Source organism: Lepidochelys kempii, chromosome 1 (assembly GCF_965140285.1).
Source record: "Lepidochelys kempii isolate rLepKem1 chromosome 1, rLepKem1.hap1, whole genome shotgun sequence".
NCBI classification, from domain to species: domain Eukaryota; kingdom Metazoa; phylum Chordata; order Testudines; family Cheloniidae; genus Lepidochelys; species Lepidochelys kempii.
Window position 1 is genome coordinate 96,592,165 of NC_136380.1, and position 19,276 is coordinate 96,611,440.

Below are 19,276 nucleotides of genomic sequence, written 5' to 3' on the forward strand. Positions count from 1 at the left end.
ATCAGCCCATGATTTACCAGTTATCTGGAAGTCTGCACTGAAGGAAATTGACATAAACTGGAAAATGTCACTTTCATTGTAAAGATAATTGAAAAAGATGATGGGCTGTTGCAGTTCTTAGGAAAGATATGTAGACTCATGTCTATTTAAATTATAAATCCATACACTGAGCTTGGAAATGTACACAGTCTAAACATTAACTTACCTTGGAATTCATATGTAAGCTTCTGAATTCTTAAATCAGATAAATCATTTTAAGAACATAGCTTTGTCCTCTGTTTCTTTTAATAACAGCACCCATAAAAGTAAAAGTGTTCTGGGAGTGAAATAACAAAACAAAATAAATTCCTACATTAGTTTCTGACTTGTAGGGCAGTCCCGTCTAATGGCAGTGCACAGCCTGAATCACAGGTGATCTGCTAGGGCAGTGGCTTTCCACCTTTCCAGACTACTGTACCCCTTTCAGGAGTCAGATTTCTCTTGTGTACCCCAAGTTTCACCTCACTTAAAAACTACTTGCTTACAAAATCAAACCTAAAAATACAAAATAACAGCACGCTATTACTGAAAAGTTGCTTTCTCATTTTTATCATATAATTATAAAATATATCAATTGGAATATAAATACTGTACTTACATTTCAGTGTATAATATATACAGCAATATAAACAAGTCATTGTCTGTATGAAATTGAGTTTGTACTGACTTCACTAGTGTTTTTATGGAGCCTGTTGTAAAACTAGGCAAATATCTAGATGAGTTGATGTACTCCCCGGAAAGATGTCTGTGTACCCCTGTCTGCTAGGGTACGTCTGAGAATGGGCCACAGGGAACAGAGAGACTCTAAGGAGGTGCTCAGCAGGCCCCAGCATTGCTCCATGGCAACTCTCTCCATGGGACCATACGGTGGGGGTCTTAGGTAGGCTGTAGGTGCTGCTAGATGCATCATTCAGTTACCTAACTCCTGTTTGGGGCCGCCTGCAAGCCATGAGCTGTAGTTATTATCTGCACTGTGCACACCAGTTGTATTGTGTTCTCTACACACACTGCTCACAGCCCATTTTCTCTGCCTTTGCACAGGTGATGTGAACTGTGAAATATTAGTAGTGTTTTTGCTCCAGGCATTTCTAACAAACACATGATAACAGAATTAATTAACCACACTGTACTTTGTGATTCACTTGTCATGCAGCTAGAAGCCAGCTGTTTATGAAGTCCTGTACCATGTGGAAAGCAAATAAACAAAAAGATTTTGAAAAAAAGACCAAATTAGATATACACAGTACACCATCAGCATTTACTTGAGCTTGTGATGGGGAGTCACAATATACATAGGAGGGTGTAAAACAAAACCGATTCTGGGTGTGGGTGTGAGTGTGCATGCATACACATGCCGCAGCTGATGTTATGTAATAAAGGTTTTATCAGCAAGAGTTTGGTCTGACCGTATTATTCACAAATTGTGTAGCCACAAATGATTTATGCATGTCGTCACAAATTTATGCTTATAAAAACTTTTACAGCAAACCACACTATCATGTTTTCTGTATATGCCAAATATAGTGTGCAAAATTTACTGTAGAAATCTTTAAAAGATTTTTTAAAATATATATTAGGACTGGGCTTTTTATTCCTCTGTCAGTAAAGTCAGAACCTCTTTTTACTATGTGTCCAAGTGTATGAGAGTTAGAGGAAAAGAGCCATTGTAAATAACAAAGTAAAACAAGTTTCAGAGTAACAGCCGCGTTAGTCTGTATTCGCAAAAGAAAAGGAGTACTTGTGGCACCTTAGAGACTAACCAATTTATTTGAGCATGAGCAACATTACTCAAAGTACTATTTTCTGTGCTGTAAATTGTATGTCTAATATCTCAGTACCTCCCAGGCTTAGAAACAAGTACTATGTGTCCCATTGGCAGCCTTAAAGGAATGCAAGATATTAGATTTTAAATAGGCAGCAGGACTTGAATAATGCCATTTCTGGACCTCAGTCCAGAATAAATTTTGGAGGAAATTTTACGATTTTGGGGAGAAAGAAGGATATTTTTCTCTTGAAGGTTGTTTTTTGTTTTTAATAAATGGATGCTGTTTGAAGCTATTTACAGGTCTGGAATGTTAAAATATGTGTAGGGTGGTGGATCAGCAAGCAGAGTATGTATGAGAGGGTCAAAGGTGTATGATCAATACAATTTATTACATGATGGAGTTACAGTTTATTATGTGGCTAGCACTAATATAAATGCAGTGCTATGAATGCACTGCATTTATATTATGTAGCTATGAATGCATAAATAGTCATTTAAGCTTTTTGTATTATGTACTATAGCATTTTAATTGTTGTTAATTTATTTATTGGTACTCATTTTTATTCATGAAAGAATCCACTAGATAAAATGATACAGGGTGACTTCCATATAATTAGATATAATAGGTTGTGTAAATCACAGAAGTTGCAAACAATATATCTTTCTGCAGACAATATTTAGCTGCATTTTGAAAATACATAGAGGGGAAAACCTGGTTTATACCTATTTATTATGGCAGAAATCCAATATTTATCCTGTGTTAGTCTGCTAAAAAATGGATCATTGGGGTCAGAAAGAACAGCTGTTTTAATTAGAAGATCCTGATATATCCAAGTTTTCATCATCTTGTGCAAGCTCTAGAAATATACCCAAGGGTTCATTTCAATCCACCTGCTTTTTCTGATGCATAAGATTACATAGTCTAGAGAACAAATCTGTTTCAGAATGTTGAGATGCAATCTGTATATGAAGAAGTTTTCTCCTCAGATTGATAATGCTATGGCAGCTGTTATTAATATAACTTTTACAATCTCTGTTACTTTGGTGGTGGTGGTGGTTGTTAGGTAGTTATGATAATCAGGAGATTACATCTGTAGAGAAAGTTTGCATTATGTTAAAATCTCTTATGTCCCCCTGACACACATCTGCAGAATACTGAACCAGGCCAGGAGCATTTGGATATTCCCAGCTCTGGCACAGCAAGCTGAGCAGTATAACATTAGGGTTTTTTTGTGCTCTCTAGGTACTCTTTTTTTAAGGGAATGGATCCTTTGTGTTTTAACAGATGCAATGCTCTTGGTAGCAGAGAGATTAGAGGGACCATTCAACATTGAATCAGTCATGGATCCTATTGATGTCAAGATTTCTGAAGCCATCATGAACATGCAAGAGAACAGCATGCAGGTGTCAGCAAAGGTACTGTGCAAGTCACTTATTATCCACTCTTGAATGTTGCAGCCAGGGGGAAAATAGCAACCGCTGACTGCTATCCTCTGTCTATGAAGGTTTGACCATGCTACTCAAAATTATAGTCTCTTGTCTTTGAGTGCACCTGGCCCACTCTAACTATCTCACCTTGTTAAAAACTCTATAGATTTCTTTCAAGCAAGGATGGCATTGCAAAAAGTACCATTCAATTAGCTACATATTATTGGCTGCTAAAAGGTTTATGACAGACAAAGAATGTTGAATAGTTGTGGTGTTTAGATGTTGTTTGTAATTATTAGAATTGGGAGCACTGGCTGTTGGGAGTCTGAAAGGACAGGAAATAGGAAGGAGCAGGGAGGAGTTGAAGGCTGCAGGAGAGCTACTGAGGGTGCAGCAGCAGCTTGGAAAAGAGGTTTCCACTTTAAAAAATAAAGTCCTATTGAAGTTTGTTAGTACCTTGCCTGGCTACTACAACATTTTGGCGACGAGGATGGGATCTTCTGCCTCTGAACCCACCTGCACCCTTTCTACAAAGCCCAGGTGAGCCTCCAATTGCTTTTACTGCCTGGATCCATATGTTTGAGACTTATCTGCTTGCAATCAGTCCTACAGAGATTTCTGAAGTAAGAAAGTGTGCTTTGCTAATCCACTGCCTTGGAGCAGAACGGCAGCGTATATTTTACACTTTTCCCATTGCAGACGATAAATATGAGACCGCACTCACTGAATTAAATAACTTTTTTGTACCAAAAGTGAATGTAGTAGCTAATCACTACAGATTTCGCCAGCGTGAGCAGAAACCAGCGGAGACAAAAGTGCAGTATATTGCTTCCCTGAGGAGTCTGATTGTAACTTGTGACTTTGGAAATATGGCAGATGAGATGATTAGAGACCAGCTCATTGAGAAAACAACCATGCTTCGTGTAAGAGAATGTTTACTTCTAGAACCACAACTTACACTAGAAAAAGCAATAACCATTGCAACCCAGATTGAGTCAGCTACAGCTGAAGCCAAAATAATGAGCATGGATACAGTAGGCACAGTCCAGGGTGTGACTCCTTTGCAGAAAAGTTCACTATCGCTGCAGACAAACAATTAGAAGAGGAAAACTAATGAAAAACCACTGAATCAGCAAATTCAAAATATAGTAAAATCATGTTTTTGCTGTGGATCCCCATGACACCTTGCAAGCTACACAAGATGTCCGGCAAAAGTAGCTCAGTGCAATCATTGCAAAAAGATTGGGCATTTTGCTAAAGTATGTCGCAGCAACCAGTTCGATCAACAGGTGCATGCAATTACAATACCAGATGTTACTGTGCTGAGCATGGACAAAATCACTACTGCACATATTCCAGAACAAATAAAGTGCACGGTAAAAGTTTCTGCCATACCCTCAGGCAAATCACACTTTTTTCTGCTAATGTTGGACACTGGCTCAGCAGTATCTATACTACCTGATTCCATCTATCTGCATTACTTTAAAGATGTGCCTGTTACTGAACCCAAGCTTCACTTGCTGTGCTATTTGAAAAACCATATTCCAGTACATGGCTGCCTGCCAGCAATAGTTACTTTTGGTGATTGCTGTGTAATTGCAAAGTTCTACATTGTCCACAAATGCACTCCTATCCTTGGCAGAGATTTATTGGCTGCTTTAAATCTCAGGGTAGTTAATGGACGAATTAATCTTCCTCAGCAAAGCACTCTTGCGGTACACACACCAGTTTCAGCTAGGACCCTACACCAGGTTGAGGAGAAACTCGGCTGTGCTTATGGGTTTCTGCATAAAGTTAAAATGCAGAATAATGTGATGCCTGTAAGACAGAAATTACAGTGCTTACCATTTTCAGTCAGGGAAGCTGTTTCAGAGGAACTTAGAAAACTTGTTCAGGAGGACATTATTGAAGAGATTAACTCCTTGGAATGGGTTTCACCTATAGTAGTGACACAGAAGAAGGGTGGAGGCGCATCCGCCTTTGTGTGGACTTAAGGGAGCCAAATAAAGCTATTGTGATTGACACTCATCCTCTTCCTCACATAGAAGTATTTGCAGAACTCTGTGGAGCAAAGATGTTTTCTACTCTTGATTTGCAGAGCGAATCCCATCAGGTTATGTTGCATGAAGATAGCAGAGACCTTAAAGCATTTATTACACATGAGGGACTATTCCCTTTTAAACGTGTTCCACATGGTCTCGCATCAGCCCCAAGTGCCTTCCAAAAAATGTCATTGATTCTGAGGAATCAACATGGAGTTCAGTGCTATTTGGATGATATTAACGTGTTTGGAAATACTTCGGAGGAGCATGAAAATAAACTGCATCAGCAAAGCAGGCCTCAAGCTCAATAGGTCCAAATGTAAATTTAGACAAACTGAACTCTCCTTTCTGGGGCATACAATTTCACAGGCTGGACTAAAACCTGATCCAGTTCATATCCTGGCAATTTCAAATGCTCCTCCTCCAACAGATTTGCAAACCGTACGTTCCTTCTTGGGTCTTACCTCCTGATATGCAAAATTCATTCCCAATTATGCTTCTGTCATTGAACTGTTACAAGAATGACTACGGGGAAGTTCAACCTTACTGTGGACAATGGATGCACAAGCTAGTTTCAAAACGGTGAAAGACTTGACTGTACTTAGTCCAGTACTTGCACTATTCAGTCCTGCATTGCCCACAATTGTAACTACTGATGCTTCTGATTATGGACTTGGGGCTGTTCTCACACAACTGCATGAGGACAACACAGAGGACTGTTGCATTTGCTTCAAGGACACTAAGTAATCCTGAGGGGAAATATTCTACAGTCGAAAAAGAAGCACTTGCTTGTGTCTGGGCAACTGAAAAATGGAGAACTTACCTGTGGGGCCGCATGTTCAAGTTGAGCACAGACCACAGCCCTTTGACGACATTGCTTACCACAAAAGGACTGGGAAGAGCAGGAATCATATTGCTAGATGGTCTGCAAGACTACTCTCTTTCAATAAGGAACTGGAATATAAGCCTGGAAACCAAAATGTGGTCACTGATTGCCTTTCTCACCTGCCTTTGCCTTCACCAGATGGCACACCAGAGGATGGGGATGTAGTGGTTGCGCTTATTACAAGCACTCTTACTGTAGTTATAAGAGAACAATTTCAAGCTGCTTGTTCACCATGTCCAATTCAACAAAAACTACGGGAATTTCTGACCAAGAGATGGCCCAGTCACCCTAAAAACCTTGACCCAGTTTTGCTGCCTTATTTTAGAGTTCGGGATGAGCTTTCTTTGCTCAATGGCTGTGTGCTACGAGGTTCACACCAGCTACTTGTGCCAGAAGAATTACAGTCAAAACTCATACACCTGGCACACGATACTCATCAAGGAATTTTCAGAAGCAAACGACGACTACGGGATCTGTATTGGTGGCCAGGGATGGACTCTCAAACTGAAGCACTCATAAAATCCTGTGTCACTTGCCAAATGCATGAAAAGACAGCAGTGACAAGTACCCCTCCATTACAGCCTGTTCCTCTTCCTGAATCTGCATGGGAAAAAGTGGTGATTGACATTTGTAGGACCCTTTGATATTGCTCCAATTGACTGTCATTATGCCATCACCTTAATAGATTATTTCAGTAAATGTCCTGAGGTCACGTTTACATCGCAAATCTCTTCTGCTACAGTAATTAAGTTCCTCTCTCCAGTTTTTAGCAGAGAAGGTAACCCCAAAGAACTGGTTTCAGATAATGGTAGTCAATTTACTTCCCTGGAGTTTGAAACTTTTCTAGCAGAGAGGAACATTTTACACAGAAGGTCATCCCTATACTACCCTCAAGCCAATGGGGAAATCTAACTGTTTAACAGAAGTTTGAAAGAGTTTGCAAACGGCTAAACTGTAAGGGCGATTGTGGATACCCTTCACTACTGATTTCTTGCAAGCATACCGAGCTACACAACATGCCACAACGCAAAGATCACCCGCAAAGTTACTGCATGGGAAACTGATGAATACTAAACTGAACATTGCTGGATTGTTAAAGGCACGACCTGAGGCCCCAACCAAGGATGATGTAAGAAAAACAGTTTAACAGAACCAAGCAAAGTATAAGGCTTTCACAAACAAGTGGCGGGGTTCTAAGGAACCAAAGTTTGAGTGTGGTTCCTTCATTCAAATACGAAAACCTGGAATTTTACGCAAAGGGGACTGTAAATTCACAGCTCCTCTTAAAATCATAGAGAAGAAGGGACCTTACACCTATCGACTTTCTGATGGGTGGATATGGAATGCTTCTTACTTTGCACCTGTCTATGCACCAAGAGGAGATTATGCCAACACCCAGTCTGCATTGGATGACTTCACCGTAGTATCAACACAACAAGACATTGCACTGGAACTGGGGCTTGAGAGATGGCCTGTCAGACGCAGACGACCACCTGTCTGGGCTAGAGACTATGTTATGTAGTATCTATATGGTTTTAGTGTAATATTTCTGTCAACAGTATAGTGCCTTTTTTCCTATTTGTTCCTGTGGTTAGAACAACAATGTTTATTGTAATTGGGAGAGTTTCTTAAGAGAGGAGGGAATGTGGTGTTTAGATGTTGCTTGCAATTATTAGAATTGGGAGCACTGGCTGTTGGGAGTCTGAAAGGACAGGAAACAGGAAGGAGGGGGGAGGAGTTGAAGAGGCTGAGGGAGAGTTGCTGAGGGAGAGTTACTGAGGGTGCAGCAGCAGCTTGGAAAAGAGGTTTCCAGTTTAAAAAATAAAGTCCTGTTGAAGTTTTTTAGTACTTTGCCTGGATACTACAACAATAGTGTTTCATATTTGTTGAGAACTTTCTCTGGTTGCTTTGTAAGAGGCAGTCTGCGGAGCGAGGTCTGTAACTTCTGCATGTGCCTGGTCTGTGACTTTCCTTATTAACATCTAAACATGCTTTCATCTGTGTAGATTAGACTCATGCGTGACATGCTGGAGGTGAATACATTAAACATCCCATTTAACCTCCTTTTAATGGCGACTCAGGAAAAATAGGGTTATGATCTACAGCCTCTGATTATCAGACCTCAGTACGATAGAGTTTTATCTACAGTCTGACATGGCAATAAACAGTTTCCTCCTTTCCATCTTTAGTGTGGGTATCTATGCATACACCAGTAGCTCCTCTGAACCCATTATTATCAAGGTCCTTTGAATGTGGTAATTAGTATCGTTGAGCTGTTAGCGAACAACAGAAGACTTTTTCTTGATTTATCTTTAATGGTACTCCTCGGTACAGTATCTGAAGTCAAGGGTCTTGCCATCTTCTCTGCATCAAAAGACTGGCCAGTTCCCATTGATCTAACACACTTGGGTATTCATGTCTGCTCAGCACTGCCAAGACTGCTAGTTGATTCAGTCCTTTTTCATTTCCCAGAAAGAAACTACTGTAACTAGGAAGTTGGGGGAGGGAGATTATTATTTGTTTTAAAAATCCCCCAGACCTGCTATTTATGGACCCAGTCCTGCAAGGTGCTGAGCATTTCAACTCTCAGTGAAGTTGTTAGGATTTTAATAGTGCTCTACACCTTGCATGATGGGGCCCTGTTCCTGCAGTGGTGATCTTAGAGCTCACTAGGCATACTGACAATCAAACCACACTCTCTCATATGCTGTGAGATTTACAGCTTGGCTTTATAGCATACTCTGCCCTTAAACCAAGAAAGAAGCAAAACTTTTCCTTAAAAGAAAAGTTTTCATTGAAAATTTACCCACTTTGTATATTCCAATCGATTTAATTTTCATTTTTGATCGCTTGCTCCCCAGAGCAAGCAATGTGTTTTTTTTTAATTGGCCAGGAAAAAGGCTTTCCTGACTAGATCAATGACATCACCACTCCTTGGCATGAACTCAACTCCCTTCTCACTTGCAATACTACAGACTTTTCTCCTTTTGTCAAGGTTCCTTCCCCACTCTGAACTCTAGGGTACAGATGTGGGGATCTGCATGAAAAACCCCCTAAGCTTATTTTTACTAGCTTACGTTAAAACTTCCCCAAGGTACAAACTTTTACCTTTTATCTTTGAACCTTTATGCTGCCACCACCAAAGAGTCTAACAAAAATAACAGGGGAAGTGCTCACTTGGAAACGTCTCCCCCCCGCCCCCAAATATCCTCCCAAGCACTACACCCCCTTTCCTGGGGAAGGCTTGATAAAAATCCTCACCAATTTGCATAGGTGAACACCGACCCAAACCCTTGGATCTTAAGAACAATGAAAAAGCAATCAGGTTCTTAAAAGAAGAATTTTAATTGAAGAAAAAGTAAAAGAATCACCTCTGTAAAATCAGGATGGTAAATATCTTACAGGGTAATCAGATTCAAAACATAGAGAATCCCTCTAGGCAAAACCTTAAGTTATAAAAAGACACAAAAACAGGAATACACATTCTATTCAGCACAACTTATTTTATCAGCCATTTAAACAAAACAGAATCTAACGCATATCTAGCTAGATTGCTTATTAGCCCTTTACAGGAGTTCTGACCTGCATTCCTGCTCTGGACCCGGCAAAAGACAACATAGACAGAGAGGACCCTTTGTTTTTCCCCCCCTCCAGCTTTGAAAGTATCTTGTCTCCTCGTTGGTCATTTTGGTCAGGTGCCACCGAGGTTGTCTTAGCTTCTTAACCCTTTACAGGTGAAAGGGTTTTTCCTCTGGCCAGGAGGGATTTAAAGGTGTTTACCCTTCCCTTTATATTTATGACACCTTTCATTGGAAAATATTGATTTGCTATAATGGTTGGTAAATCATGTGAATATTCCATTTGCACTGTAAAGCTTTCATTTCTTGTGCGGAAGTCTGGGCCCACCCTTCCCAAAATCCTGAGCTGTGGAAGCCATTTATAATAGTGAAATTAACTTTACTGTTCTGTAGTAGCTGATAGGAAAATCCTCCTTGGAGGAGTTTTATTGATTATGGCTCCCTTACCTTTCCAGATTTAATCCATACCTTTAAATCATGGCTCTCCAATAAGTCAGACCTTCTGTAAGTAACCCATGAAGTGTTCACCATAATAAGAGCTTGGGGCCTTCAGTTGTTTTGGTTCAGTGGTATGATCGCCTCTTGAAATTCTTTAGTTCCCACCTACCCTGAACATTAATGATATGCCTCTTGCCTGTGTCAGGGGAGGGATAGCTCAGTGGTTTGAGCATTGGTTTGCTAAACCCAGGGTTGTGAGTTCAATCCTTGAGGGGGCCATTTGGGATCGGGGCAAAAATTGGAGATTGGTCCTGCTTTGAGCAAGGGGTTGGACTAGATGACCTACTGAGGTCCCTTCCAACCCTGGTATACTATGATCCCTCTCCCAAGATGGATTGACCTCAGTCAGCATACCACTGGCCTCTAAATGTAGCATTCTCTCTTGTTAAAATTATACTGTAGTATACATATAATGTCGTGCATACACACATAGAGTATGCATGACATTATATGTATACTACAGTATACTTCACTTCACCCACCACTGAAATGCAGTCACTGCTACTGAGAAATCTGGCTGCTGTTTAACAAGTCAGTTTATCTACTGGTGTAAACTGGTGCAGCTGTCTTCAAATCAACTGAACTATCCCAGCTTACCAACTGAGAATTTGACCCTTTGAGTTTGGCATGGTGTACACCTGGGGCAATCCCTCTGAAAGACATCTTGATAACTATATACCTGACACATCCTTATAGTTATTTTAATCCAAATTCCATCCCTCTCCTGATTTAAATATTTTCTGAAAGCCTGCCTGTTTCATAAGGTTTTCCCATTAGAATATACTCTTACCAATTTGTGTTTGTTGAGCAAGGCACTGTTCTGTATTGTGCCTACTGTAATTTTACATTGGAATCTCTTTGGGACAAGGATCATATTTTTGGCACAGTTCACCTATTATACAGTGATATATAAATAAATAAAAATGTATGCTCCTGTATGAATAACGGTGGCCGTCAATGCCAAAGCAGCAGTAACAAAAACATATTATGAAACCTCCATACGTCTCAGCTTTTAAGATTCATTGTTTATCCTTCCTTTTTCTTTTTTCTTTTTTTTTGAGAGTTAGATGGGGTATTGAAGGACCCATCCAATTTCCTATGTCTGCATATATGCAATAGATATTCAGTACCATTCTTGGTGCTCTCCTTCTGTACAGTCCTTCTGTTCATTTTTTAACTTTATTCTCTCATCTGTTAGATGCTGCAGGGATTCTGTCTTAGCTAACATTTTGGATGTATTTTTTCTAAATACTCTAATGGCCCATTGACGTTAGTGGGAATTGGATTGGGCCCAAAATCAATGGGACTAATCATGTGCTTAAAGTTAGGCATGTCTGAGTACTTTGCTGAATCAGGTCTGAGTATCCTACATTTCATTCCTCCTGTTTCCTGCACAACTTTTGTGTTCTTTACTTGTATTCCTTTATGACTATTATGCTAATTATCTGTTTGTTAATTAACTAATCCATATATTTATTCCTTCAGTATATGTCATCAAGTTAGTATGTGTTCTAATTCTCTCTTTTGCAGCTAAAATCTGGGATTGATACTTCAGGGTTCTCTGACAGCATTTTCATTTTGTATCCCCTATTTCCCTAGGAACTCTGTTGGTGAAATGTAGGATTTGAATGTCTTCATCATATGTTACTGCTATTGGGAATGTTGGTAGTTTGTTTTTATTATATGTTTTGTAAACTTTGTTGTTGTCCTTTTCTGGCAAAGAATGATATGCTGGCAATTTAGATATAGGTATAAACCAAACCCAAATAACCCTTTGTGCTACGGCTTTGTTGAGAGAGTCGGACAGGATGGGCATTGTATGCAGAATTAAAATGTAATAGCTGATTGGTGAGGTCATTGCACACCATCTCTGTGTTTGAAGAAAGTGTGAGAATTAAGTTGGCAGATGTCAGCAATAGTTCTAGGCTGTCTGGCAGGGACAAATACATAACACTATCACAGGCAGCTTGGACGTTTCTTCCACCATTGGTCCACCATTACCAACACAGAAGAAAAAATGTGTTCACAATATTATCAAAACTACACCTCCTCTTCTCCAAACTTCTCTCTCCATACACACACAGACAGAGTTTTTTTTCAAAAGAAAGCAGAAGGTTACTTTCCAGACCTCAGAAACCTAAACTGATTCTTTCAAATCTCAAAGTTGAAATGCTAACCATCAAGCCATCAATTCACACCATAAAACCAGCAGGCTGGATGTTGTCCAGAAATCTATAAGGTGTATTCTTTCACATACCTAATGGTTTTTTGTTCAGGAAATGTTTCATGTGTTCCTTCTTAGTCTACATTTTGAAATCCCAAGCCTCATCTTTTCACTTCCTATCCTGTCCCATTCTAACCTGTATGCAGGTGGAAAGGGACAGGATAGGAAGTGAAAAGATGAGGCTTGGGATTTCAAAATGTAGACTATGTCCCTTTTGTGTAGTAAAAAATCTGCGAATTGCATCTTTACTGTATTATTGTGAGATAACTTTCAAAGGAGCAGCTGATTTCTCCTCTCCAAATCTAAAAAGTACTATAGAGTTCTGCTGTTGTCCGGTTGCATGCAAATTTAATGACAAAAACATACACAATGCAAAAAAAAAACTTCTATATTTCAACAAATGTATCAAAATCTGTACCAATTCTCCAATATGTGATAGAAAAAAATGAAATAGAAATAGAAAGAAAAAATACCATAGTAGATTACTTAAAGAGAAATGGGATTACTAGCAGTTCACGACAACACTATGCAAATTTAGGCAAATTGTTTGTGTTTGGTATTAGAGCTGGTTGAAAAACAGAATGTTCATCCAAAGGGAATTCTGATATTTCAACATTTGTTTTCATCCTTAATTGAGAGGAAAAGATGAAATATCAAACATTTTCACAGACCAAAAAATTAAAAAAAAAATGATTCAGAAAAATCGAAACAAAAATATTCAACATTTTTGACCAAAACAAGCCATTTTGACACAAAATATCACAACACAATGCCAATTCACACTGAAATGCTTTCTTTCTACATGTCAATCTAAAACAAAAAAAATTGTTTGGAAAGGTCAATTTGATTGTAAATGACATTAGAATGAAATGTTAAGTTAAAATATCAATTCAAAATGAAACTTTTTTTAAAATGTCATGAGAAAAATCCTAAAATGTTGGTGAAATTGACTTTTGCCATGGAAATATCCGTTTCAGTGCAGCCATATTTTCCAGTGAAAAAAATGTTGGAAAATTTTTGACCAACTCAGTTTGGCATGATGAATTACCTGGGGCCGTACCTATCAAAGTTGTCTTTATAACTGTACCCTGTATGCCAGAAAAATCCTCACTTATTTTAACCCTGTCCTATAGCACAGTGTACACTCAAGAGTATTATGGAGATAAACAGTAAGACTCCAATTCAGCAAAACACTTAAGCAAGTATTTAAGTGTATGAATAATTCCACCCTGGTTCAGCAAAGCATCTTGCTTAAGTGCTTCCCCTGAATAAGGACCGGATTGCTCATGTGCTAAAAGTTAGACATATGTTTAAGCGCTTTGCTGAATGGAGGCCTAAAAAGTTAAGAATGACCACGGTCTGCTCTTGTGTGGATAATGCTGGCCTTCAGTTTCAAAGCAGCAACAGAAAATCTTATAGTGAAACCTCCACATGAATCTTTTTTTAAAAAAAAGTTGAATGTCTGTGTTAGAGTTGCCAACTTTATAATTTTTAAAAACCAGACGCTCTAGCAGGAGTGCTGGAACCCCCCACCCCAGGCCTTGCCTTTTCCCCCAAGGCCCCTGCCCTACTCCACCTCTTCCCACTGAGGCCCTGCCCCCCGGTTCACTCCTCTTCCCCCATCCTTCCATAGCTTGCAGTTCTTCCCCTCTCCTTCCCTCTCAGCCCTTTGTCAAGAGGGACTTGCCTGCAGAGCCGGCACCAGGAGCTGCAGCTGCCCAGCGCAGGTAGGAGGTGGCCCTAGCTGAGTAAGGGCTGGCACAGGTAATGATCCGGTGCCTCCTCACCTACCCTTCCCACAGTAACCGGACTTTGGGTGTTCACTGTGAGGTCCCCTTTACTACCAGACTTTCTGATAGAAAACCGGGCACCTGGCCACCCTAGTTTGTGTGAACGCTGGTGAAGTTAAAATCAAGCTTTCTTCATCTATAGATTCAGTAGCATCCCTAGTGCTGTCCTTCAATATGTGCAGTAAAAACAGCACTGCTTATATTCTACTGATTTTTTTTTCAAATATTTTTCTTTTTATTCAGACTTTGTAATTAATTCAAACTGGTGCTTCTGAAAACTGCCAGACTGACATCCCTGAGACATATCTTTATCCAGTGAACAAGAACATTGGCAGAACATACTCCTCATGATTGCCCAGTCAGTGTACCTCAGCTCTGATTTGCGGAGACCATCTTTTAGGGAGATGAGAGGCTAGTTAAGTTATAAGGCCATTGAGCCCTTGACCTCTCTTCTGAGAGTGCCAGCAAGGTTACCAATTAGTGCCAATTGTGTTTGGGTGAACAGATAGGTTTGTAGATACCTGACAGGATTTAACTTAATTTGAAACCAACTGCAGCTGCATCCAACCACAAAAGATTTTTTTTCTTGTTTCGCTTTCTGGAGGGATAACAACCCAAACATCATTCAGATGTTAGCCCATTTCAATGACTACCAAAATGAGCTAGACTCAAAATGTGGCCTAGATCAGTGGTTCTGAAAGCTGGTCCGCTGCTGGTTCAGGGAAAGCCCCTGGCAGGCCGGACCGGTTTGTTTACCTTCCGTGTCTGCAGGTTCAGCCGATCGCGGCTCCCAGTGGCCGCAGTTCACTGCTCCAGGCCAATGGGGGCTGCGGGAAGCGGCGCAGGCCAAGGGACATGCTGGCCACCCTTCCTGCAGCCCCCATTGGCCTGGAGCAGCGAACTGTGGCCAGTGGGAGCCACGATTGGCCGAACCTGCGGATGCGGCAGATAAACAAACCAGTCCGGCCCGCAAGGGGCTTTCCCTGAACAAGCGGCGGACCAGCTTTGAGAACCACTGACCTAGATGAAAAAGGCCCTGTACATTACTGCAAATTCCTTGAACAGATCTTAGTAATGATGTCTGTCAAAGTTTTGATTTAGGGCTGGTAGTTAATTCATTATTACCAGGATATCAATGCTAAATTACAAACCTATGAATGGGATATTGCACTTGTAAACTATCACTCTTCCTTTTTAAAGGAAGGTTTGATGTAATCTAAAATGCTTCTTTCAGGTCTTTCAAGGATGTGGCCAGCCTAAACCAGCACCTGCTTTAAGATCTTCTCGCTCTGTTCCCGAGAACTTCAATACCCGCTTTAGGCCATACAATCCTGAGGAGAGACCAACAACAGCTGCTGGCACAAGTTTGGATAGACTGGTAAGTAATAACATTTGCTGTCTTCTCTCATTAGGCTAGCAGAGATGGAGGGGAATTTTGCTTTGACAATATTCCTTCACAGTAGATGTTTAATATTTTCATAATTACTGTATGTAATTATCATATACGCTGTGCAACTTTGTAGTAAACAAATGACTTTTTACACTGAAAACAGTAAGGAAATTACATCTCTTTGGAGACCAGTATGACTCAGATTTGATATACTGGAAAGATTAGAAGGTGATAAACTCTTTCCTCCTGGTCATGAATTAGATAAACAATTCAAGTAAAATACTTACCAATATGTATTTCCTTTGAAAAAAATTGTCTACATCAGATCTCCATTTAAGTATTGAATTAAGGATTCAGCAGCCAGTTCTTCAATATATGCAAATCTAATGTGCATTTCTCATTCATTAGGTCCAGTGCTTCATTTAATATGGCTGTTTGTAAAGTTATAATTGGCTTTTTTTTTTTACAACACACTCTTAAAAAATAGGCTTTTGATCAGTTAGCATGTAAGTGATCACTAATCTTGCCTTATTCGTTCAGTAATTTTAAAAACAATCATCTTAATATAAGGTTATTTTAGTTACTTCAAGTCAGTGGATTCATATCTCAGACAACAATATTCCTGCTATTTGTACACTGATGAAGTGGATGTAAAGATGCGTAATTATTAATGTTGTCAATATTACTTTGCTGTTATGGTGTAAAGTTAATGGATAAAAGCATTAAGGATATAAAGCATCTAAACCAAAGCTGTTTGCATTATGTAAACACCTTGACTTCTTCCATACTTTTTACTTAATATCATAAAATTAGAATTGTAAGCTTAAATTGGTTTGAGCTAGTTCCTGATATTTAACAAGTGAGTTTCAATATTTAAGGAGAAATTTTATATGCTTCTAATTCAAAACAAGATCCAGGTCTCTATTTTATACAATCATTTTGGATCAGCATTCAGGTCACACTTGCCGTCAGTATCCGACCCAAGACAGGGAAGCTAATGATCCAACCAGTGGACCAAATTTGGGTGATGAATCCTGGTCACAGGCCACTTGAGGCACGTTGTGCATATGCTAAGAAGAAGACTAGCTCCTCGTATCATTAAATTAGCACTCAAGGCTGCCAAGTCTTCCCATAGTCTATATGTATAATATATTTTACCCCTTAATTTTAATTAAATTAAAGAATACATATGATATTTCAATTCAATTAAGTACATGGGCTTGTCTTATAATTGCACTAACTTTAAGCTACGGTTTTGGCACCCAGTAGTTCTGGAAACAGTGTACCTTGTTTTCTCCCTAAAACAAAAAGGTAAAATCTGTTTGTCACCTTGGTTTACCAACATGAAGGAAACATATCACAATGTAACACTTTAAACTAAGATTTAGCCATAGGGAGAAATTCTGGCCCCAATTAGAGTGAATGGCAAAACTCTAATTGGCTTCAGTGGGGCAGGATTTTTCCCTTAAGGGTATGTCTGCACTGGAGTTGGAAGGTGTAATTCCCAGTTCAAGTAGACATACTCACACTAGCTCTGATCAAGTCCAAAAAGTGGAGTGCCCCAAGGGGCTAGCCACTGTGACTATACACCTAGGGTCTCTGACAGGTGCTCAGAACAATTAGCCCACTTGCTGCTACAGCTACACTCTGTTTTTAGCATGCTTACTTAACAAGAGTATGTTATGGGTATGTCTGCTTGAGCTGGAAATTACACCTTCCAGCTCCAGTGCTGTCATTACTCAAAGTCTGCATTCGTAGGCTCCAATTCTTTACCCTGCTCCATGCAAGTGCAAGGCTCCTTCTGCATGGATGCACTGGGGCTAGAGCACACTGAAAGCTCATTGAAGCCAGGGGGAGTTTGGAGTGCTCAAGGAATCAAATTACAGGATTTAAAGGGGCCAGCAGGAGGAGAGGGATTAAAAAGGAAAGTTGGTCGTCGTAGTTCAGCTTGAACTACTACTATATAGTGGGAGCAGCTAAAGCATTGATACCACTTAAAAAGAGATCAGGCATTCCTCATACATATAATAAGAATACTGCTGAACCACTAATATCTTTTACAGGGTAAAACCATTTAAACTATAATACACAATAAATAAAATGGCAATGGAGCAGATTCATCTGTAGTTGGCCATCGATGGCTGTAACTAAGACAATCCGTCAATGTAGACAATGCTTTATACCCTGAGTAACCTCATTGACTTTCAATGGGGAATTTGGTCCCATTTGACTTGACCAGATTAGATTTCCCCAAGATTTTGAGAGGAGAGCAAATTTATCATTGATATTCTCACTTAACGAACTGTTACAGCTAAATATCTGCCTAATCTTCTTCCTAGTGACATATAAATTGGAAGCTGTTATTGTCCTTGTAGCTATTAATATCTGTAGCAAATACAGATCTAAATAACAGTACTATCTCCTTTTGTGCCCAGTCCAGCACCCACTGAAGTGAGAGATGGCCACTGACTTCAGCTGGAGTTGGAACTGGATTCTCAGTGGATTGGGGTATCAGGTTTTCCTTCAGAACTATGATCCTTTATCCATGCTTTGAAAAGTTCGTTACTAGTGTCTCAAACCAAGTAGTGTAAGTTTCCTAGAAAGATTTAAATGATATATTTTTTTTAAAATAGTATTACAAAAAGGCTGATGTTCTGAACAAAATTCTCATAATGTGTATGATGTTTTCCAGTCTGTATGTCACTCACTTTTGATTACTCAATTAATATAAATATACAACAAAGTAACTCACTGTTTTCATAGGCAGTGTACCATAAATCTAGCCTCCTTTTTTTGCAAGCAATGCCAAAAAAATTACAAAAAATTAATACCTCCCTGACTTTCATGGTAGCTTTTTCTTGTGTTTCACTTGACTATTCAATACTAGATTAATGCTTTTGAAAGAAATCTGTCTTTGAGATTTCATTCTTAAAATACTGTCAAATCACTGAACATTAAACCATCATAGCAAAGACCAAAGATGAAGCTGCATAGACTCTAAAAAGTGAAGTGACAGACAAAACTAGTATCACCACAAGGATCAGTCTTTGACAGCATATTCTCTCAGAAGAAAACAAGTTATTCAAATTATTTCAGATGCATCTGTCATATACTACAATGTAATATATTTTAAGCCAGATTTGAGCACCCTAAATCTGGGGACAGATTTTAAGACATATCAGTTCCCCTTCAGAAACCTAAATGAAGTGACCAAATTTTCCAAAGTATTTAGCACTCAGCAGCTCCCATTAAGTGGCCTAAATATGCAACTCTATAAATTTGGCCCGTTATCAGTAACTTAACCTGTTTTGATACATCCAGTAGTTTCGTTAAAGCAGAGGCAGTTATTACTTAATGGCAGAACATAGACATTTTGGGAAGAGCGTTATATGTTATTAAATTCATAATAGCTGCATCCTAATGGCATTTGATAAATAATAAATCAAAGTAAGACATTTGAAAATGAAATATCAAATGAATGTGAAAATGAAATATCAAAAAGTAAAGTTGACATTTAGTTAAAACTGATCAAATATACTTATGATGTCAGACTTAACATGTATACTCAGCTTTCACTGCTGGGTCTACTTGGTTTCTTCTGAAATGTAGTATCTAAGAATTCTCATTTACAAGAGA

At 39.2% G+C, this 19,276-nt stretch overlaps 1 protein-coding gene across 1 annotated transcript in view; it reads left to right on the forward strand.

Annotated features, from left to right (window-relative positions):
* GPC6 (glypican 6) overlaps positions 1-19,276 on the forward strand; it is a 1,111,975-nt gene that overhangs the window by 1,023,432 nt on the left and 69,267 nt on the right. The window contains exons 5-6 of the mRNA XM_073347752.2: positions 3,090-3,220; positions 15,485-15,628. Of these exons, the coding sequence (XP_073203853.1) occupies positions 3,090-3,220; positions 15,485-15,628 (275 nt within the window). The remainder of the gene's footprint in view (positions 1-3,089; positions 3,221-15,484; positions 15,629-19,276) is intronic.